General features: G+C 37.1%; 3 protein-coding genes across 10 annotated transcripts in view; 1 reads left to right on the top strand and 2 right to left on the bottom strand.

Annotated features, from left to right (window-relative positions):
- Positions 1 to 1303, top strand: part of ndrg2 (NDRG family member 2) — a 31463-nt gene extending 30160 nt beyond the window's left edge. For all 3 annotated transcript variants that reach the window (XM_051402481.1, XM_051402480.1, XM_051402482.1), the window contains one exon: positions 477 to 1303. In XM_051402481.1, the coding sequence (XP_051258441.1) occupies positions 477 to 640 (164 nt within the window). In that variant the 3' untranslated portion in view covers positions 641 to 1303. The remainder of the gene's footprint in view (positions 1 to 476) is intronic.
- Positions 1304 to 5251: 3948 nt separating this feature from the next.
- On the bottom strand, positions 5252 to 20444 carry LOC127364668 (protein translocase subunit SecA-like). 6 transcript variants are annotated; one of them, XM_051402380.1, is made up of 3 exons: positions 20306 to 20444; positions 17954 to 19930; positions 5252 to 8242 (listed from the first exon to the last, which is right to left on the bottom strand). In XM_051402380.1, the coding sequence occupies exons 2-3, from the start codon at positions 19353 to 19355 to the stop codon at positions 6594 to 6596; spliced, it is 3051 nt and encodes a 1016-aa protein (XP_051258340.1). In that variant the 5' UTR covers positions 19356 to 19930; positions 20306 to 20444; the 3' UTR covers positions 5252 to 6593. The 6 variants fall into 6 exon arrangements, 5 of the variants coding, with proteins under 5 accessions (XP_051258340.1, XP_051258339.1, XP_051258338.1 ...); XM_051402379.1 differs by having other exon boundaries at positions 5253 to 8159; positions 17871 to 19930; XM_051402378.1 differs by having other exon boundaries at positions 5254 to 8075; positions 17787 to 19930.
- LOC127364710 (protein translocase subunit SecA-like) lies at positions 9987 to 13006 on the bottom strand. The gene is made up of 2 exons (XM_051402512.1): positions 11242 to 13006; positions 9987 to 10131 (listed from the first exon to the last, which is right to left on the bottom strand). Exon 1 carries the CDS (start codon positions 12628 to 12630, stop codon positions 11719 to 11721), a length of 912 nt encoding a protein of 303 aa, XP_051258472.1. The 5' UTR covers positions 12631 to 13006; the 3' UTR covers positions 9987 to 10131; positions 11242 to 11718.
- Positions 20445 to 22686: the final 2242 nt, after the last annotated feature.

Below are 22686 nucleotides of genomic sequence, written 5' to 3'. Positions count from 1 at the left end.
GTTATGTATATAAAACCTGTTTGGAGCTGAATGTATAGACAGGGTAGGGAAGTCTGAAAGTATTAAGTGATGAACCAACACATGGTTGGTTTTGGTCTTTTTATTGGATTTGTATGGTGGCCCTGAGAGCCCAAAGCACTGCAACTAAAAGAAAATGCATGCAAATAAGTGGAAACCGATGCAAATTAAGAAAACATCCTTACCAATTTGACAACTCATGCAGCATTTAGGAAAACAGAGATGCAGCAAGAGAAATCGTGTTGTCAAATGTGTGATGTATTCTTAATTTGCTTGTGTTTTTCTATTTTCGTGTTTTCTTAAGTTGCTGTACGTTGAGCTCTCAGGGCCACCATAGTCAACAAGAAAACTATAGAATAATACCAGCTTTATCCGTTAGATATTGCATAATGTTTAACGGATTTCTATTTTGTGAAACTAATTTGCCTTTCCATGTCTTTCTACCCATCTCTCCACAGTGGCTTCATCTTGCATGACCCGCCTGTCCCGCTCCCGCACCACCTCCCTCTCCTCCTCCTACTCCATGGATGGGTCCCGCTCTCGCTCCCGCACCCTGTCCCAGGGCTCGCAGGGCGGCCAGATGCCACCCAGCCCTTCCCAAACGATGGAGGTGTCTTGCTGAAGGGAAAAAAAAGAAAAATGATAGAGCGAGAGAGAGCGAGAGAGTGAGTGAGAGTGAGAAAGAAGAGGGCAAAGCGAGAGGAAGGGAAGGATGAAGCATGACAATAATGCAGGAACGAGACGAATGGGTTACTTATTTGTCACTAAACAACTCCCATCATTCCCCATGAGTGCAGAATAGGAATAGAGGGAGAGAGAGGGAGGGAGAAAGAGGAAGAAAACCTCCATATTTTGCACCACATACAAAGCCCACTCCTGCTCCTCACATCCCCCTTCCAGCTAAAAACAAAGTGGATTGGGCTGTTCTACAATGAACTTCAGAAGAATAGGCTAGAAGAGATTAATAAAAAAGAAGGGGGGGTGTAGGGAAGGAGTGGCAACTAGTTCTCTCTCTCTCTCTCTCTCCCTCTATTGGATCCTCTGTACGCCAATAGAGCCCTTTAATTTAGATAAGGAGGCCTATAGAGGCCACACACCTTGCGTTAACCATAGTAATAATTCTGAAAATGGTATTGTTCTTGATGCTGATGATAATGTTGTTGATGATGAAGCTAATGAGGATGATGATGATGATGATGTAATAGAAAAAAACAGTAACACTTTTCTCTTTATTACGCAATGAGTTTAAAATGACATAGAGTAAAAAAAAAAAAAAAAAAAAAAACATACTATAGCAGAGATACTTATAACAATGTGTGTCTACTACTTTTTAAGCTAGTTTTTATTGTGTTATTTTTATTTCTTCGATCGGATTTTTATTTTTTATTCGTAACCTGCCTCAGCAAGGGGCGGAAGCTACTGATTGGTTGACCCGTCATGCGGTAGCAGCCAGTGAGAGCCATTATAGTGACTACTTCCTCCTTGTTGTTGCCAGGTTGTTTATGTCTTCCATTTGCCCCGTCTATAAGTGACTGTTTTGTTTTCCCATTGGATTCAAGAAGGTGGGCAGGAAGCTTTTTTTTTTTGGGGTTGTTTTTTTTTCTTTTTTCTGGACTGTGTGGAAGTTGCATGCCTGGTATCAGCCCATGTGAATATTGACTGGACAATATATATTTTTTCTTTTATATTCTGCTAATGAGTTGTGCGGATATGGGGGTGTGTGTGTGTGTGTGTGTGTGTGTGCTGTCATGTTTGACGCTTGTTTAAACGAACGTGACGGTTTTGAAGGTAAGCATAGGTGAGACTGAGGGTGTTTGTGTGCTTTAGCTAGCTATCACCCTATCATTAACACTAGTCGCACACTAAATAGTGCTTCCAATATCGCTGGCGGTCTCGCACTGCGTGTCCTAATATCCACGCTCGTGTACTACTCAACAGGGAGCATTACATCACTCAGTAGCATGCCGGTTTGGATATTGCATTGAAGTGTTAGGCGTGGCCAGAAGGGATCACTGTGTTTTATCATCTGGGTTGTAAAAGCTCTTAGCCTTGCCCGTGCATGGATACCTCCTAACAAACCCAGCTAGCATACTTGAGTTTCTGTGCGATGTGAGGTAAACACAAAAAAAAAAAAACACAAACTCCTCTCTAGCAACAAGCGGCTTTATTTCAAGCAACGGGGTCAAGAGAATTGTGTTTTGCATGGGATTGTTGCGAAATGTGTGTGTGAGTGTATGGGTGCGTGTCTGTGGAAGTGAATGTGAGGCGTATGGAAGCGCTTTTATCCTGTAAGCACAATTAATGCAGCAAGGAGGGCCTATGGAAAAAGTTTAGGAATCCCTACCAACGAAAAAGCCCCTGTGACTTATTAGCGACAATGTACCAGCCCCTTCACTGCCAACGCACTCAGAAAAAAACACATCTTGCCACCAGGGCTGCGCCTTTTCGGTACAGCTTCAGTCATAAGAGGCAAGTTTTTAAGTTTTTAGAGTGAAAAATGATCAGCCAATATCTGCACCTTTAAAAAAAAAAAAAAAAAACCTTAAAGGAATTGCAGCCAATAAGCAATATTACTGCCAAAACTAAGAGCCCCAAAATGCGGGCACATTTTTTTGTCCAAATTCTGCGATAAGAAATGCTTAGAAATGAATTTGCTAAAGATTGTAAAATGTCTGACTGAAATATCCTTTTAAATAGGTAATATTTCAGCAGCAGATAAACACAAAGCTTGCCACTGCCCTGTGACGTGTAGCCATTGGACTGACCATACTTTTTAAAGGACCCGTATTTGGACCCGATCCGATATCCTTGGAGAGCATGTGCATTCGTAAGCGTGCCGCCTTTGTGTTTCCGATGCAGTGTTGCATCTGATTTATTTTTTTTCTTTAATAAGCATTTTAATGAGTCCGTTGGAGGTTTGCCTGTTTCTTTCACATGCTGTCTAGTGCTCCTTTCCCGAACCTGATGAAGTAGAAATGGAGGAAAAAGGGAAAGTCAGTGGAGGGCCTTGGATTTGAGTTTCGAATAGAATGGTACTTGGGAGATATTAATGATGGTGTTAGTGATGACAACAATCATCTGTTTTAAGTCTGGCCCATCACATAGTGCAATTCACAACCAGCCTTTGAACCGCTAACCACTGTCGCATTTAATAAGGCGAGAGCAAATCTTGATGTTTAGAAGATTTTGTGCGTTGGGGTGTAAATGCAAAATCTGACGTCAAACCAGGATGAAGGCACTTATAGAATGTAAATGTTCCCTGACTTCAGTTTAAACTCAATCGGGCATGGGAACGTCTACCAAATAAGGGATAATGGGTGGAGCCTGGAAAGTGAAATTGCCAAATAAGGAAAAGGAGTGGTTCTTCTTTGTGGAGAGTTGAGCAGGGCTGTGTGATTGTAAATGCTTGTCCATTTTGTCTTTGGTTTTGTCTCTTTAATTTTTACTTAAATCATGTTTTTTTCCCCCTCAATCTTTTGGAAATTGAATTTTTTTGTTTGATCTCTGTGAAGTGTTAGTTTACCGTCCCGATGTGCTCACAAGTTAGTTAACCGTGTGATAGTTCTTGTGTAACTTTTTTAGCATTAGCGCTGATAAGGGAGAATAATATAATTAACGGTAAAAAAAAAAAAAAAAAAATGATTAAAGGTAAAGAGAATACAATCAAATTTACTTGTGTGGCTAATTTCTCTGTGTAAAACAATGGACATCCTTAAAAAAGCAAACTTAAATATTAATAAAAGCTTAAGAGAAATATCCTGTCTCCTGTGTTTGCATTTTGAAGAGGGGTCGATGTGAAGAAAACTGTGTTCTGCTCACTTTGTTAAAGTCCCATACAGTATTTATAGAAAAGGAATACACAGAATCTGATGCCCTGTTTGCATATACAGTAATATAGCTTGTGGCCATTAGCAGCAGCCAGGGGGGTAGCTAGAAAAAATGTTCATGGGGTGGCCAGAGAGGGGTGGCATGGAGACTTCATGGGGTGGCAGAAATATATGCTGATTTGAGCGCAACAATCACATAATATTCGCTGGGAAAAGACCCCAAATGAAGATATTGGAACTCAAAACATTACATTATTGTGGCACAGTCACAAAGCACTGAATAAAAATATCTAAAGGTGGCATTAGAAATCAATAAAAAAATTATTTACCTATACATCTTTCTTCATTGAGCCAATCACTTAGTCTAGAATGTGGTCATATCAGATCATTAAGTTAGTCTTTAAACATATTATTTTTCAAATCAATCTAAATGAATGTGTTCAATTTGACAACATTCGACACCAAACTGGGGGTTGAGAAAAAGATTATCCACCATCTTGGATTTCACATGGGTTGTAATCAAGTAAAATGGACAGCACCTGTGCTCCACTGAGGTAAAGATTTCTTTTTTTAAACCTGGTAGGTTTGTATTTTTTTGCACACTATGAGGATGTATTTCTTGAAACCAGTGGGTTCACTTGGTAAGTTAAACAAGACCTTGATAAAGCTAGCTTGTACTTAACCCCAGTTTAGCCTACAGTACTCTCCAACAATGATATTAATAATTACAATAAAACAAATACGATGTAACAATCATGGGTCTAAATGCGGTGATACTGTTAAATCCATGAAGTTTCATTTTTGTTCCACAATTTCCTCTGTAAATCCATATCAACTCAAACAGACAATCTCTCTTGGGCTCACAACTGGCTGAAGCATCCAGTCCAACAGACTCAACACTTAAAAATGTAAATACATACCCACCATTTTTCCCTTGGATGAAATACTTTTACTTTTGATTCCACACCTCAACCACAAAACGTTTCAACTAGTCTAGTACCACATTATACCACACAGTGGCAGTAATGAACTGATGATATGTAATACCTGTTCAGCTTATATGCTGCATCTATTTGTTGTTGTGGTCATGTGAAGAATGTCCTTAATAGTTAAAACTGCCTCAGTTCTGAAGGAGAACAAGCAGAAAAAGAGTTTCTTTATACCATCAAAGACAAAATAATTAATATGCAAATTGTTTTTCACAGCAGCCATTTTGACATGAAAAAGTAGGGTAAACACATGTCTATTTGACTATTATTATTACATATGAAAATATAGCCTATATAGCCTGTTGTAACATGTATTTTCAAATGAATGGTCAATAACAGATTTCTGTATGGTAGTAATAGCTTTATTTTTATTATACAGAATCAACATGCCTTTAAATTGTAATAAAATAAATGTATTTCAATCAAAAATAATTAATTAATTGTGTTTCTTTAAGGCATTTGTTCCAAAAAGTTAAATTAAAAATTAAATAATATTAGAAAATTAAATACAATATCAGTGTAGCATCAGTACCATGACATTACTTTGTCTGTGATTTGAATGAATAATAAATGATCAACAAAATATATCTTTTAAAGATCAATACGGAAATATGGGAAAAATAAAAAACAACTTTGCACAATGTATTTTCTCTGTAAAACCTCAATAAAATTAATTAATATTAAGGTTTTTATGAGTAGCTATCAGAGTAGTATCATAACATTACTTTGTGTCTGTTGTTTGAATGAATAATAAAGGATCAATAAAATGCATCTTGTAAAGATCAATACATAAATATGGGAAATCTCTAAAATAAAAATGATACAAAATGCATTCAGACTTATCTGAGTAGCAATTGTCCATTTGACCTTACAATTATAAAAACAATGAATAAAAAAATAACTGTATTATAAGTATTGTAACAATAAAAACTCTGTACTGAATAACATCATATCAAAAATGAATTAACACCTGAAACGTTTTCTTCCTCTGACTAAAATGTTTTTGGTTCAGTTAAAATCACATGGTTTCTCAAAGGATGAAGAACTTGCAGCAATAAAATAATAACCAGACATAAAAAATAAACTTAAAACCTGGAGCAAGCTGTATCTAGGCTGTGTATCTACTGTAAATCAACAATAACTTTGTAAATACAAATTTAGATTTTTTTCCCAGGCAAATGTTCTAAAAAGTAAAATTTAAACCACAATATTAAGACATTAAATACAATATCAGTGTAGTATCAGTATCATAACATTACTTTGTCTGTGATTTGAATGAATAATAAAGGATCAATAAAATGCATCTTGTAAAGAAAGAAATCTTCTTAAAATCTTAAAATTTTTTTTAAATTGCACGACATATTTTTGTGTAAAAATTATATAAAATACATTAAGACTCATCAGAGTAGCAATTGTTCATTTGATTTACAATAATAAAAATAATCAATAAAAAATAACCATATTATAAGTATACTGTAACAATAAACAAGGAATCTATACTGAATAACATCATATCAAAAATGCACCTGAAACCTTTTCTTCCTCTGACTTTACTGTTTTTGGTTCAGTTAGAATCACATGGTTTTCTACAGGATGAGGAAGTTGCAGTAATTTTATAATTTCCAGACCAAAAAGATAAACTTAAAAACCCACAGCAAGCTCCATTTAGTTTTCTTGATTGCTCAAAGTTTGTGCCTGACAAGACTTTCTTACAACATCATATGGCTTGCTTGATTTTCTCGAGTTGAATGCCTGCCGTCTAATCAAGAGCTCGACTTACGGTCCTGTGTATCTTTGAGAAAAAGCCACCCAGAGAAAACAGTGTGTCTAATTTATAGACATGAGTCAGGCCCAGAGATTCAAGACACATAAGTTCATTGAGAATGTCAAAGCTTGGATGACTGATGAGCTGTTGGATCTTCAGAGGGTCCCTGGAGCGGATCAGAGTTAGTGATTGGGTCGAAAGGACTGTCAAAGGGAGAAAATGCAGTGCTGGGACCAGGAAGTAGACTAGACTTTCATCCACTTTTACCTTCCCACCCAAGTCTCTGGCCCTGTCTACCTTCTTTATGGCCTCATTAATGTTTGCTTTGAAAAGAAACAACACACTGTATCTGGCTGTCATGTGATTGTCAAATCTGGTGTCTGAAGGGATACCGAGGTCCTTGACTTGTTTGGAGTATCTGTGAGTGACTTCAATTTGATCACAGTAGAGCTCAACAGACTTGAGAGCATTTTGCAAATCCTCCAGAGCTTGATCGAGGCAGTTTGGATCCTGTTGCCTGCCTTGTTGGGTTAAAGATGTAAAAGCACGGTTGTAATATGCAATTGCCGCCCAGCAGTGGTCCTCCTGTATGGCTTTAGTGTACATCTTGATACTCTCTTCAAGATGTCCATTTTTGCGCAGCTCATTGCCAAATGCAGTGTAGTGGTGCAGGTTTGATATGGGTGATTCTCTCTGTCTGAGTTTTTGCCTGGCTGTCTTCAGGTCTTCAGTTAGTTTGTTTTTCAAGTCCATGATAGAATCATTCTCATTGAAGTTGATGAGCAGCCACATACCCCATAATTCATTCAGTGCAGATAAATCGGAATCTGCTGGCTTGCTTTTGTATAAATCATCTTGTATATGCAGATACAGCTTGAAGAGTTCTTCCTTCTTCTTTATATTTGGGATGTCACACTCTGAAAAGTTACTTAGTCTTTCAGCTGCAAAGAGATCTCTGATCTCCTTAATTGTCTTTATTCCTGAATCAGACGTGTTTGTCAAAATATGCAACATTGTCAAAGCCAAAGATTTAGACACTTCATCGCCGTGGTATTTGTGATACAATTTAAATTGCTTCAGAAAAAGATCTTTATAGACTGGTGTGACATTAGTCCTATTTTCCAATGAAGATTGATGTTCGCTTTTTAAATCCTGCTTTTTGAGTGACAGATGTGACTGATGGCCGATGCAGACAATGAGCTGAGCAGACCCAGGAGATCCTTGTCTAGCGGTGCGGCCAAATGCCTGGGCCTCCACACGGACATTCTCAGGGAAGAAGGTCAGCACAACAAACAAACCTCCAGCTGTCTTTACCTGGTCAGAAACCTGAAGGTCTGTCCCACGACCTGCAAGGTTTGTTGCTATAATGACCTCTCCGGCTTCAAGCTTCTTGGCAAAGATTGCAGAATTGTCCATGTTGTTGCTTATGTAAAGCTTTTTGCGCGGGACGTTATCTCCCAGAGCATGGTGGAGAACCTTTGCTCGACTGATGGTCTCACAGATGACCAGCACTGCTCTTTGAGCCCTATATGGCGTAGGCTTGGTTTGTGCAGTGACAACCTCAAAGACTTTCTCAATCCATTCTTTTTCATCATCTACGATCACTCCTTCAACCTCAAACAGCTTTCTCCGTTTAAATGAAGGTATCTGACAAGTCTTGATACCGGCATAGATTTTCTGCAAAGTTTCAGTCTCTGCTTGGTGTCCAAGAGTCCCAGAGACTCCAAAGATCTGATCCCCATACTTTAGAAACAAGCCAACACTGGACATGTAGTTTGTGATGGCTGACATGTCATTCAGCTTGGACTTGTGTTTCATTTCAAGAAACTGCTGTAGTCCATCTGAAAGTGTCCTGAAGTTTTGAACAACACCCGTGGAGCTGTAGTCGACAGGTACTACCCCATGTCTCTCCACGATATATTCATGATCCATGGTCATTGTTTGTGCTTTGAATGCATTTTCAATCCAGACCTTTAGTTTGGAATTGACCAGATCTGAAAGGAAGCCTGGGACATTGCAGGTTATTCTATCTTTACTAAGCTCGCCAGGTGTAAAATGAAAGGCATGTTTTATTTCTGCTTCTGCAGCCCTCAGCAAGCTCTCTTTATCAGTATACATGTACTGACAGAAGCCTCCATTGCTTAACAGCAGTAGTACTTTCTGTCTTTCGTTTTTGTCTGTTTGTGATTCTTTGTTTAGTTTCTTTATTGCTCCATCATTATCCATGCAGTGCAGATCAAACTGGTAAGATGGGAATCTCCTCTCTACTGCCTGGAAGAACTTTGCCAACTGGTTAACAGTAACACTTGCTGTTTTTTCAGTTAAAAGGGTTGGGTTCTTTCTAAGATCCTTGACTGAACATTTTACCAGTATTCCCATGTCCTCCGCCAGTTGAAGGATGGTGAACTCATCGACATCTTTGCCCTTTGTTATGTTTTCCAGCACAACATGAGGGAAGGTGTATTTTCGCCCTACCGTTGTGTCTGTGCCAATCTTCCCATACTGGTTAACAGTGGCCCATATGAATGCCAAGAGTGAATTGAGATGCTGCAAAGCAGGCATATCACTACTTATATAGACTACATCACTACCCTTGTCTAGCATCATGGAATCCACTTCATCCACAATTGCACACTGGAATTTTCTTTCTCCAAATATATCCTCCCTTTCAAAGTGGTGCTGAAGCCAATCTCCAGCAAACTTTTCCACAGTACCATAAACAACTTGACATTTATAACACTTTTTTAAATTGTTTCCATCTTGTTTGTTGGTGTTGCAGTTTACACTTATTTTTAAATTGTCATAAAATGTTTTCCATTCTTTAAAATCTCTCTCTGCAAGGACTGGTGAACTAGTCATGATATCGACCTTTTCTCCTCTCAGAGCTCGAAAAGCTGCAAACATTGCTATGATGCATGACTTCCCCTCTCCAGTGCCAACCTGAATTAACCGCCCTGTTTCAGAGAGAGCCATAATACTCCAGCTCACCATCTGTGTCAGTCTGGGTTTTAAGTGTTTTGTTGTGGTTTTTTCTACAGCCAGACAGAGCCTCAGCAAGTGTTTTTTCAAGCCACTGAGCCGTGATCTATCACTGGGTAAAGAAAGATTCTTAACTGATAGTACAATGTCTCTCACGTCATCTAAAAGGTTCTCATCAACTTGGTTTAACTTTTGTTGCCGGATTTCCTCAAGTATGTCATCCAGTTTCTTTTCTTGGTTCTTAGCTAAACTTTTCTTGAGGTTTTCGTCTGTCATAGCCTTGTCTCTAACCAGCTCCATCAGTGTCTTTCCTGTGTGACTTTTCCAGCTTGGAGTAATGTAATTAATCTCTATATGGTGCAACATTTCCAACATTCTTGAGAGGAGATGTGGTGTGTCATTTGTTGAGTCGAATCGCTTCAGAAGAGCATCAAACAGGTCAGTGGCATCCTTTGGGCTCCATTTGATGTTTGTAACCAGTCCTTGCAGCTTGTTTAGAAGATCATCTTTTATGCTGATATCCATGTCAGATTCATCCATTTTGGTTGAAACACTGTTGTACAAAAATGATTTCTTTAAAACAATACACAATTTATACATGCTGTTTAACCCTTATGCACCCCTTGGTACATTTTTGGCATTTTCCAATTAAAAATACTTTTGTTTTACAAAAACAATTTTGCCTGTGTTAATGGTAGTGAGACAAAATTTTGCAAGGATTTCAGTTTTTTATCAAAAGTTCCACCTTTTACCCCTCAGACATATTTTACACATGACTACCTTTAAACCTTAAATTGTTCCATATTTTGTGTTTTTGACAATAGAAATGTGGCCTAATATTCCCAAAATGGCATTAAAGGGTTACAATTATTGAAGAAATACATGTCAGTGAATAGTTGTGAATGACCAGGACTGAAGTTGGTCAAAAGATTTATTGCAGTGAAAGTGACATTTTCTTTTAAAATATAATATTTTTATAGCAATTTGTAGGAATTGAGCATTTCTTGCATGAAGGGTAAAAGGTGGACATTTTTTTAATAAACTCACACTGCTCAAAAAATAATAATGTTGTTGTCAATTATTGAAATATCAATGGGTGTAATAATCCCCCCAAAATATTGCAGTTTGCACTTAGTATGTGGAGAATATTTCATATTTTGTGTTTTATAATTTAAAACATGTGGGTTAATATTTCCAGAATGGTATTAAAGGGTTACAATTATTTAAGTAATACATGTACATTTAATAATTATGATCAGGACTGAAGTTGGTCAAACTATTTAATGCAGTGAAAGTGAAAAAAAATATTCATATATGATATTTTTATAGTACTTTTTAGGAACTGAACATTTTTTGTACAAAGGGTAAAACATCATAAGTTTCTGAAGGGGTGCAGAAGGGTTAATATCTACAATTCAGTAATATTGCAAAAACCTTATGTTTACTTGCTGTCTAATTAAAATCAAATAGTAAGAATATTAGTGTGTACAACTGTGTTAGTCAGATGTCTGCAACAGACATTTGTGGTAATTTATATATAACAGGTTTCATTCACAATATATATTTAGTTTTTTATATTCTACACTATACAGTATAATCACTCCAACAAGTAAATGTTCACAAATATGCATCAAAACACAGGTACTGTAACTATTCTATGTACCTGAACTCTTCTTGTTGTTAATGCATTTAATGTGTTGGTAGTAGTCTGATACTCACCTGTTAAAAAGATGAAAAAGAAGAGAAGTGGTGTGAGTCTTTCAGACACCTGAGATGATCTGCATCATCTGTACATTTGATTCTTTCTTTTGAATACATTTTAGTTTCTTTTTCACCAACCTTACCACGACACCACCCTGTGGGGATTTCCAATTATCCTTTTGATTTACTTGTTGGACTTATTTTAAACCCTACTACTTACTGTAGCCTACCTGCAGTAGTTACAGCTTTCTGTTTTGGTAGGGCAGGACTGGTGTACATGACTGCCATAAATAGAAAATGCCGTGCAAAGGCAGTTTGGCAAAAGTCATACCGTATCTTGGCTAACATCTTTGTTGTCTGTAGACAAAAAATCCCCAACATTCACCAGTGGTTCCACCAATGTTTTTCTTTCACTTTCTTGACAATCACAAAAAATTCTTCACATAGTGACAAAATTAAAAAAGGGGTATTTTCGCCCCACAGTTATCTCTCTGCCAATCTTACTGTACTGATTAGCAGAATTCCATATGAATGCCAACAGTGAATTGAGATGTTGCAGCGCAGGCATATCACTACTTAAATAGATCGTATGAAGACCCTTATCTAGCATCAGGGAATCCACTTCATCCACAATTGCACACTGGAATTTTCTTTCTCCAAATATGTCCAACCTTCTAAAGTGGTGCCGAAGCCAGTCTCCAGCAAACTCTTCCACAGTACCATAAACAACTTGACATTCATAACACTTTTTTAACTCTTTATCTTGTTTGTTGGTGTTGCAGTCTACACTTATTTTCAAATTCTCATAAAAATCTTTCCATTCGTCCAAATCTCTCTCTGCGAGGACTGATGAACTGGACATGATGTCTACCTTTTCTCCTCTCAGAGCTTGAAAAGCTGCAAACATTGCCACAATACACGACTTCCCCTCTCCAGTGCCAACCTGAATTATCCGCCCTGTTTCAGAGAGAGCCATAATACACCAGCTCACCATCTGTGTCACTCGTGGTCTGAAGTGAGTGTTTTCTACAGCCTGACAGAGCCTCAGCAAGTGTTTTTTCAAGTCACTGAGCTGTGACCCATCACTGTGTAAAGAAAGATTCTCAACAACTGATGATACAATGTCTCTCACGTCATCTAAAAGCTTTTCATCAACTTGGTTTAACTCTTGTTGGCGGATTTCTTTAAGAATTTCATCCAGTTTTTTTTCTCTGTCATCAGCTAAATATATCTTAAGGGCTTCATCTGTTAAAATCTTGTTTTGGATCAGCTCAATAAGTGTCTTTCCTGTTGGACTTTTCCAGCTGGGAGTAATGTAATTAATCTCTATACAGTGCAAAATGTTCAACATCCATGAGAGGAGGTTTGATCTGTCTTTTGTTGTTGACTCAGATCGCTTCAAAAGAGCATCAAAAAATGGATTTTGAGAGTCTTTCTTTAAAACAATACACAATTTCTACACACTATTCAATAGCTGCAATTCAGTATTGTTATAACAATGTGTTTACCTGCCATCGCATTAAAATTAAATACTGGTGTGTGTGAATGTGTTAGTCAATTGTCTGAAGCCCACATTTGTGATTTATATTCAACTGGTTTCATTCAGAATTTACTTTTAGTTGTTATACTCTGCACTCTAAAGTATCAGTCCTCCAACAAGCACATTTTCACAAATATGCATCAAAACATTCAAAACACAAGTATTTTGACTATTATGCAACTTAACTGTTTTTGTTGTTAATGCATTTAATGTATTAGTCGTAGTCTGATACTCACCTGTTAACAAGACGAAAAAGATGAGAAGTGGTGTTAGTCTTTCAGGCACCTGAGGTGATCTGCATCCTCCATACATTTGATTCTTTCTTTTAAATATTTTAGTTTCTTTTTCGCCAACCTTACCACGACACCGCCCTGAGGGGATTTCCAGCTATCTTTTCGATGTCTGTAGACAAAAAATCCCCAACATTAACCAGCGGTTCCACCAATCTTTTTCTTTCACTTTCTTGACAATCACAAAAAATTCTTCACATAGTGACCTGTGGTGCCTAAACATGAATCCCTGGTTTTGATGTTAACATTGCTCTGTATTATTTTAATTTATGAGATTTCCTTTATAATACTCAGTATTCAAATAGATCAAATATTATGTACAAACATTTGGGTGTAGGGTAAAAGTGCTCTTAGTTAAATGTCCCTGGTGTTACGGTTTTTATGCAGAACTTAAAGAATTCAGACTATTTTATTGAGCTTGAGCCTTGAATTACATCGCTGGTTTGGATGCGGTATTGTAACCAGTAACTGTGATAGTATATATTTTAAAAGTAACCTGCTACTAATCCAGAAACAACAGACTCACAGAGTCATGATTTCAGAGACTTTCAAGAGCTTCTGCCATCTGCTGGATGAACAATGTTACAACACAGTCTATAAACTAAATTCAAGAGCTGTGGAAAACAATACATGTCGAATGCCTAAGAATATAATATAAACTCTGGGTTAAAACCCAGGTTTCTCTGCAGTCACCATTTCACGAACTCTCTCAGTTTCTCTCTGTCCAGCTGCCATCCATCTTTAAGAGTTGATTTTATGCTGCATTATTTATTGAGGACTCAACACATGGCCTACATCCCTACCACTTATATAACAGCTTGGTCTTAAAATGCTCATACATACATCAGATGCTCTTAAACTGCCCTGAGGCCCCACCTCTGGTGTGACCAGGATAAACCAGATTTTTTGATGGTTTGTTGTTCCAGCAAGCTTTACTCTAAGTTTTATTTGTATTGCTTCATTATAATCCCCACTTGAACAATCATAGTTTTAAGATTCAACATTATGCCATCCGTGCACACTATGAGGATGTATTTCTTGAAACTAGTGGGTTCACTTGGTAAGTTAAACAAGACCTTGATAAAGCTATCTTGTACTTAACCCCAGTTTAGCCTACAGTACTCTCCAACAATGATACCAATAATTACAATAAAACAAATCCGATGTAAAAATCATGGGTCTAAATGCGGTGATACTGTTAAATCCATGAAGTTTCATTTTTGTTCCACAATTTCCTCTGTAAATCCATATCAACTCAAACAGACAATCTCTCTTGGGCTCACAACTGGCTGAAGCATCCAGTCCAACAGACTCAACACTTAAAAATGTAAATACATACCCACCATTTTTCCCTTGGATGAAATACTTTTACTTTTGATTCCACACCTCAACCACAAAACGTTTCAACTAGTCTAGTACCACATTATACCACACAGTGGAAGTAATGAACTGATGATATGTAATACCTGTTCAGCTTATATGCTGCATCTATTTGTTGTTGTGGTCATGTGAAGAATGTCCTTAATAGTTAAAATTGCTTCAGTTCTGAAGGAGAACAAGCAGAAAAAGAGTTTCTTTATACCATCACAGACAAAATAATTAATATGCAAATTGTTTTTCACAGCAGCCATTTTGACATGAAAAAGTAGGGTAAACACATGTCTATTTGACTGTTATTATTACATGTGAAAATATAGCCTATATAGCCTTGTAACATGTATTTTCAAATGAATGGTCAGTAACAGATTTCTGTGTGGTAGTAATAGCTTTATTTTTATTATACAGAATCAACATGCCTTTAAATTGTAATAAAAATAAATGTATTTCAATCAACAATAATTAATTAATTGTGTTTCTTTCAGGCATTTGTTCCAAAAAGTAAAATTAAAAATTAAATAATATTAGAAAATTAAATACAATATCAGTGTAGCATCAGTACCATGACATTACTTTGTCTGTGATTTGAATGAATAATAAATGATCAACAAAATGTATCTTTTAAAGATCAATACGGAAATATGGGAAAAATAAAAAACAACTTTGCACAATGTATTTTTTCTGTAAAACCTCAATAAAATTAATTAATATTAAGGTTTTTATGAGTAGCTATCAGAGTGGTATCATAACATTACTTTGTGTCTGTTGTTTAAATGAATAATAAAGAATCAATAAAATGCATCTTGTAAAGATCAATACATAAATATGGGAAATCTCTAAAATTGCACGATATAGTTGCATGTAAAAATGATACAAAATGCATTCAGACTTATCTGAGTAGCAATTGTTCATTTGACCTTACAATTATAAAAACAATGAATAAAAAAATAACTGTATTATAAGTATTGTAACAATAAAAACTCTGTACTGAATAACATCATATCAAAAATTAATTAACACCTGAAACTTTTTCTTCCTCTGACTAAAATGTTTTTGGTTCCGTTAAAATCACATGGTTTCTCAAAGGATGAAGAACTTGCAGCGATGAAATAATTTCCAGACATAAAAAATAAACTTAAAACCTGCAGCAAGCTGTATCTAGGCTGTGTATCTACTGTAAATCAACAATAACTTTGTAAATACAAATTTTGATTGTTTTTTTTCCCCAGGCAAATGTTCTAAAAAGTAAAATTTAAACCACAATATTAAGACATTAAATACAATATCAGTGTAGTATCAGTATCATAACATTACTTTGTCTGTGATTTGAATGAATAATAAAGGATCAATAAAATGCATCTTGTAAAGAAAGAAATCTTCTTAAAATCTTAAAAAAAAAATATTGCACGACATATTTGCATGTAAAAATGATATAAAATACATTAAGACTCATCAGAGTAGCATTTGTTGATTTGATTTACAATAATAAAAATAATCAATAAAAAATAACCATATTATAAGTATGCTGTAACAATAAACAAGGAATCTATACTGAATAACATCATATCAAAAATGCACCTGAAACCTTTTCTTCCTCTGACTTTACTGTTTTTGGTTCAGTTAGAATCACATGGTTTCCTACAGCATGAGGAAGTTGCAGTAATTTTATAATTTCCAGACCAAAAAGATAAACTTAAAAACCCACAGCAAGCTCCATATAGTGTTTCTTGATTGCTCAAAGTTTGTGCCTGACAAGACTTTCTTACAACATCATATGGCTTGCTTGATTTTCTCGAGTTGAATGCCTGCCGTCTAATCAAGAACTCGACTTACGGTCCTGTGTATCTTTGAGAAAAAGCCACCCAGAGAAAACAGTGTGTCTAATTTATAGACATGAGTCAGGCCCAGAGATTCAAGACACCTAAGTTCATTGAGAATGTCAAAGCTTGGATGACTGATGAGCTGTTTGATCTTCAGAGGGTCCCTGGAGCGGATCAGAGTTAGTGATTGGGTCGAAAGGACTGCCAAAGGGAGAAAATGCAGTGCTGGGACCAGGAAGTAGACTAGACTTTCATCCACTTTTACCTTCCCACCCAAATCTCTGGCCCTGTCTACCTTCTTTATGGCCTCATTAATGTTTGCTTTGAAAAGAAACAACACACTGTATCTGGCTGTCATGTGATTGTCAAATCTGGTGTCTGAAGGGATACCGAGGTCCTTGACTTGTTTGGAGTATCTGTGAGTGACTTCAATTTGATCACAGTAGAGCTCAACAGACTTGAGTGCGTTTTGCAAATCCTCCAGAGCTTGATCGAGGCAGTTTGGATCCTGTTGCCTGCCTTGTTGGGTTAAAGATGTAAAAGCACGGTTGTAATATGCAATTGCTGCCCAGCAGTGGTCCTCCTGTATGGCTTTAGTGTACATCTTGATACTCTCTGCAAGATGTCCCTTTTTGCGCAGCTCATTGCCAACTGCAGTGTAGTGGTGCAGGTTTGATGTGGGTGATTCTCTCTGACTGAGTTTTTGCCTGGCTGTCTTCAGGTCTTCAGTTAGTTTGTTTTTTAAGTCCATGATAGAATCATTCTCATTGAAGTTGATGAGCAGCCACATACCCCAGAATTCATTCAGTGCAGATAAATATGAATCTTCGGGCTTATTGTTACTGCTTTTGTACACTTCATCTAGTACGTCCAGATACTGACTGAATAGCTCTGCCTTCTTCTTTATCTTTGGGATGTCACACTCCAAGTAGCTAGCTAGTCCTTCAGCTACCGCGTCATCTCTGATCTTTTTAACTGTCTTTATTCCCGAATTTGAGTTTTTGGTCAAAATATGTAACAGTGTTGAAGACATATCATTAGTTTGTATATCGCTGTGGTTTTTTTGATACAACCTCAATTGCATCACAAAACGATCTTGATAAAGTGGAGTGACATCTGTTATATCTCCCAGTAAAGATTCAAGTTTCTTTATCAAAACTAGTAGTTGGAGTGGTTCCGACAGATGGCTGATGCAGACAATGAGCTGAGCAGACCCAGGAGATCCTTGTCTGGCAGTACGACCAAATGCCTGGGCCTCTACACGAGCATTCTTTGGCAGGAAGGTCTGCACAACGAACAAACCTCCTGCTGTCTTTACCTGGTCAGAAACCTGAAGGTCTGTCCCACGACCTGCAAGGTTTGTTGCTATAATGACCTCTCCGGCTTCAAGATTCTTAGCAAAGATTGCAGTATTGTCCATGTTGTTGCTTATGTAAAGCTTTTTGTTCAGGACATTATCTCCTAGAGCATGGTGGAGAACCTTTGCTCGACTGATGGTCTCACAGATGACCAGCACTGCTCTTCGAGCTCTATATGGCGTAGGCTTGGTTTGTGCAGTGACAACCTCACAGATTTTCTCAATCCATTCTGTTTCATCATCTATGATCACTCCTTCAACCTCAAACAGCTTTCTCCGTTTGAATGAAGGTATCTGGCAAGTCTTGATACCGGCATAGATTTTCTGCAAAGTCTCAGTCTCTGCTTGTTGTCCAAGAGTCCCAGAGATTCCAAAGATCTGATCCCCATATTTTTGAAGCAAGCCAACATTGGACATGTAGTTTGTGATGGCTGTCATGTCACTCAGCTTGGACTCATGTTTCATTTCAAGAAACTGATGTAGCCCATCTGTCCATTTCATGTTGTTTTCAACAATGCCTGTGCAGCTGTAGTCGACAGGTACTACCCCATGTCCCTCCTTAATATATTCATGATCCATGGTCATGGTTTGTGCATAGAATGCATTTTTAATCCAAACCTTTAGTTTAGATTTGACTAGATCTGATAGGAAACCTGGGACATAGCAGCTACCTTTATCTAGGCTCTGTTCACATGGTGTAAAATGCAGAACATGTTCTATTTCTGCTTCTATAGCTCTCAGTACACTGTTTTTATCAGTATACATGTACTGACAGAGGCCTCCATTGCTTAACAGCAGTGGCACTCTCTGTGTTTCACTGGTTTCTTTTTGTGGTTCCTTGTTCAGTCCTTTTATTGAACCATCATTATTCATGCTGTACAGAGAGAACTGGAAAGATGGGAATCTTCTCTCTAATGTCTTAAAGAAGTTTACCAACTGGTCAACAGTAACACTGCTCAGGTCAATCCAAATGCCATGGCTATTTCTCAGGTTTTTGACTGAACCTTTTGCCAGTATACCTGCCTCCTCTGCCATTTCAAAGATGGTGAACTTATCAATATCTTTGCCCTTTGTTTTTTCAAGTACAACATGAAAAAAGGGGTGTTTTCGCCCCACAATTATCTCTCTGCCAATCTTACTGTACTGATTAGCAGAATTCCATATGAATGCCAACAGTGAATTGAGATGTTGCAGCGCAGGCATATCACTACTTAAATAGATCGTATGAAGACCTTTATCTAGCATCAGGGAATCCACTTCATCCACAATTGCACACTGGAATTTTCTTTCTCCAAATATGTCCAGCCTTCCAAAGTGGTGCCGAAGCCAGTCTCCAGCAAACTCTTCCACAGTACCATAAACAACTTGACATTTATAACACTTTTTTAACTCGTCTTTATCTTGTTTGTTGGTGTTGCAGTCTACACTTATTTTCAAATTCTCATAAAATTTTCTCCATTCTTTCAAATCTCTCTCTGCGAGGATTGATGAACTGGACATGATGTCGACCTTTTCTCCTCTCAGAGCTCGAAAAGCTGCAAACATTGCCACAATACACGACTTCCCCTCTCCAGTGCCAACCTGAATTAACCGCCCTGTTTTAGAGAGAGCCATAATACACCAGCTCACCATCTGTGTCAGTCGGGGTTTTAAGTGTTTTGTTGTGGTTTTTTCTACAGCCTGAGAGAGCATCAGCAAGTGTTTTTTCAAGCCACTGAGCTGTGACCCATCACTGTGTAAAGAAAGATTCTCAACAACTGATGATACAATGTCTCTCACGTCATCTAAAAGCTTTTCATCAACTTGGTTTAACTCTTGTTGGCGGATTTCTTCAAGAATTTCATCCAGTTCCTTTTCTCTGTCATTAGCTAAATCTGTCTTAAGGGCTTCATCTGCTAAAGTATTTTTTTTTTTAGGATCAGCTCAATCAATGTCTCTCCTGTTTGACTTTTCCAGCTGGGACTAATGTAATTAATCTCTATACAGTGCAAAATGTTCAACATCCATGAGAGGAGGTTTGATCTGTCTTTTGTTGTTGACTCAGATCGCTTCAAAAGAGCATCAAACAAGTCAGTGGCTTCCTTCGGGCTCCATTTGATATTTGTAACTAGTCCTTGCAGCTTGTTGAGAAGAATCTTTTCATCATTGTTGGAAGTTAACAAACGATGTGCAATGAGTACAGCTGCAAATCTATTAACCAGTTCTTCAACTCTGGGATCCATGTAAGATTCATCCATTTTGTGGGAAAACTGTACAATCTAGTCAGTCTACAGAAATGGGAAAAATTGATTTTGAGAGTCTTTCTTTAAAACAATACACAATTTCTACACACCATTCAATAGCTGCAATTCAGTATTGTTATAACAATGTGTTTACCTGCCATCGCATTAAAATGAAATACTGGTGTGTGTGAATGTGTTAGTCAATTGTCTGAAGCCCACATTTGTAATTTATATTCAACTGGTTTCATTCAAAGTTTAGTTTTAGTTTCTATACTCTACACTTTACAGTATCAGTCCTCCAACAAGCACATTTTCACAAATATGCATCAAAACATTCAAAACACAAGTATTTTGACTATTATGCAACTTAACTTTTTGTTGTTAATGCATTTAATGTATTGGTAGTAGTCTGATACTCACCTGTTAACAAGATGAAAAAGATGAGAAGTGGTGTTAGTCTTTCAGGCACCTGAGGTGATCTGCATCATCCGTACATTTGATTCTTTCTTTTAAATATGTTTTAGTTTCTTTTTCACCAACCTTACCACGACACCGCCCTGAGGGAATTTCCTGCTGTCCTTTCAGTTTATGTCTTCGACTTATTTTAAACTATGCCAACTGCAGTAGTTACAGCTTTCTGTCTTGGTAGGGCAGGACTGGTGTACATGACTGCCATAAATGAAAATGCCGTGCAAAGGCCGTTTGGCAAAAGTCATACCGTATCTTGGCTAACATCTTTGTTGTCTGTAGACAAAAAATCCCCAACATTCACCAGTGGTTCCACCAATGTTTTTCTTTCACTTTCTTGACAATCAAAAAAATTCTTTAGTCATAGTGACCTGTGGTGCCTAAACATGTTTGACAACAAATACATTTATATATATATAAAAAAAATGCTTGGTTTTGAACAGGCTAGTAAATGACATAACTCAGGTTAACATTGCCCTGTATTATTTTATTTAAGAGATTTCCTTTATAATAGTCAGTATTCAAATAGATCAAATATTATGTATAAACACTTTTTTCTTAACAGTCTCTAAGGTAAAAGTGCTCTTAGTTAAATGTCCCTGGTGTTTTTGAAAGTCTTACATGTTTTATTCTTACATAGGCAAAGTAAGAACAGTTAAAGAGCTCAGACTATTTTATTGAGCTTGAGCCTTTTATTACATTGCTGGTTTGGAAGTGGTATTGTAACCAGAAACTGTAATAGAATATATTTTCAAAGTAACCTGCTACTAATCCAGAAACAAAAGATGATTCTCATACAGTCATTATTTAGAGACTTTAAAGAGCTTCTGCCATCTGCTGGATAAATAATGTTACGACACAATCTATAAACTAAATTCAAGAGCTGTGGAAAAAAATACATGTAGAATGCATAAGAATATATACCTACCAATATATATTTTCATATACTCTGGGTCAAAACTAACTATAAACCCAGGTTTCTCTGCAGTCACCATTTCAAGGACTCTTAAAAAACATTAGTGTCTCTCACTGACTGTCCAACTGCTGTCCATCCATGAGAGTTGGTTTTATGCTGCATTATTTATTAAAGACTCAACACACGGCCTACATCCCTACCACTTATATAACTGCTTGGTCTTAAAATGCTCATACATACATCAGGTGTTCTTAAACTGCCCTGAGGCCCCACCTCTGGTGTGACCAGGATAAACCTGATTTTGGGATGGTTTGTTTTTCCAGCAAGATTTAGTTGATAAGTTTTGTTTACATTGCCTCATTACAAACCCCACTTGAACAACCATAATTCTGTTTTGACAAAATTTTAAGATGCAATCGATCTTATGTGAGAAAACCTTGAAAAACGAGACTCAGTTGACAGAATCATTGAATGTATTAATTCCTGCAGGGTGTAGAAAAAAAACTAGAGAAATGCTGCTGGCCTGCAAACTGGGTTGGGCTGATAATATATCAGTTTATGCATTTTGAATATCAAGGTCTATTACGAAAACATAATTCTAGAGATAAACTGGAAAGTTTGCCTTAATGTTGAATGTGGTGAGGTGGATGTAGCCAGTTCAATGAAGACATGATTTTCTGCTGCATGTAAAAGACGTTTAAAGACTTGCTGGTAATGAAAAGAACAATCTAATTCTAGATTCTCTGTCTGTGTTTTCTTATTATTTATTTCACTTTTTTGTATGTGTGAAGTAGGTGTGGGTCAGAAGAGTTTCCTCATCTGTCAGCACAGAGCTTCAGCACGTCAACACACCTGGACCACACCATCCGGTTGAGCTGGGCAAGGACAACCGGTTGGTCTGCATTGAGATGGAGAGTGGGTGGAACAACTGTTGTCCTGCCAACGCTGTCATGTGAATTTGCCTTCAAAATAGTAATGCTTTATTGTGTCATTGTAAGAAATAAAGGTGGCTTTAAGTAAAGTTGAATAGAACAATTGTTAATAATGGAATCTTCTCACATCCGGGTCCCATATTAAGTCCTATGGTAAAGGGCCTCAGAAACAGTGGCGATTGCAGATTCTTCACTGGTTTCATAAGAAATTGTTTTTAGGAAATTACCCCTAGACCTAGACCAAGACCTCTACATCCTAGTTTTAGTCATGTTGATTCTTTGTAATTGTTTGTAAATCACTGCTCTGTAGATCACTTTGCATGAAATAAATACAAAAAATGCAGCAATATGCTGACTGCCTTAAAGATTAGTAAATCTTATGGTTAATAAAATTACTTAAATATGAAAAACATCCAATTTAACTGGATGGCTTTAAATAGGTCCCTTCTAATCGCAGCATCTCAAGCCAGAAATAAACGGCCGAA

Source organism: Dicentrarchus labrax, unplaced genomic scaffold (assembly GCF_905237075.1).
Source record: "Dicentrarchus labrax unplaced genomic scaffold, dlabrax2021, whole genome shotgun sequence".
In the NCBI taxonomy this organism is placed as follows: Eukaryota; Metazoa; Chordata; class Actinopteri; family Moronidae; genus Dicentrarchus; species Dicentrarchus labrax.
This window is presented reverse-complemented; position numbering and strand designations above follow the sequence as displayed.

What these genes read in the sequence shown, in the direction of transcription:
- LOC127364710 (XM_051402512.1), bottom strand. Translation starts at nt 12,630, where the DNA reads ATGTTGAACATTTTGCACTGTATAGAGATTAATTACATTACTCCCAGC.
- LOC127364668 (XM_051402377.1), bottom strand. Translation starts at nt 19,355, where the DNA reads ATGCTCTCTCAGGCTGTAGAAAAAACCACAACAAAACACTTAAAACCC. An exon ending in AAAACAAACTAACTGAAGAC is followed by an intron (nt 7,323 to 17,027) that starts CTGAAGACAGCC and finishes CTAACTGAAGAC; the next exon opens with CTGAAGACAGCCAGGCAAAA.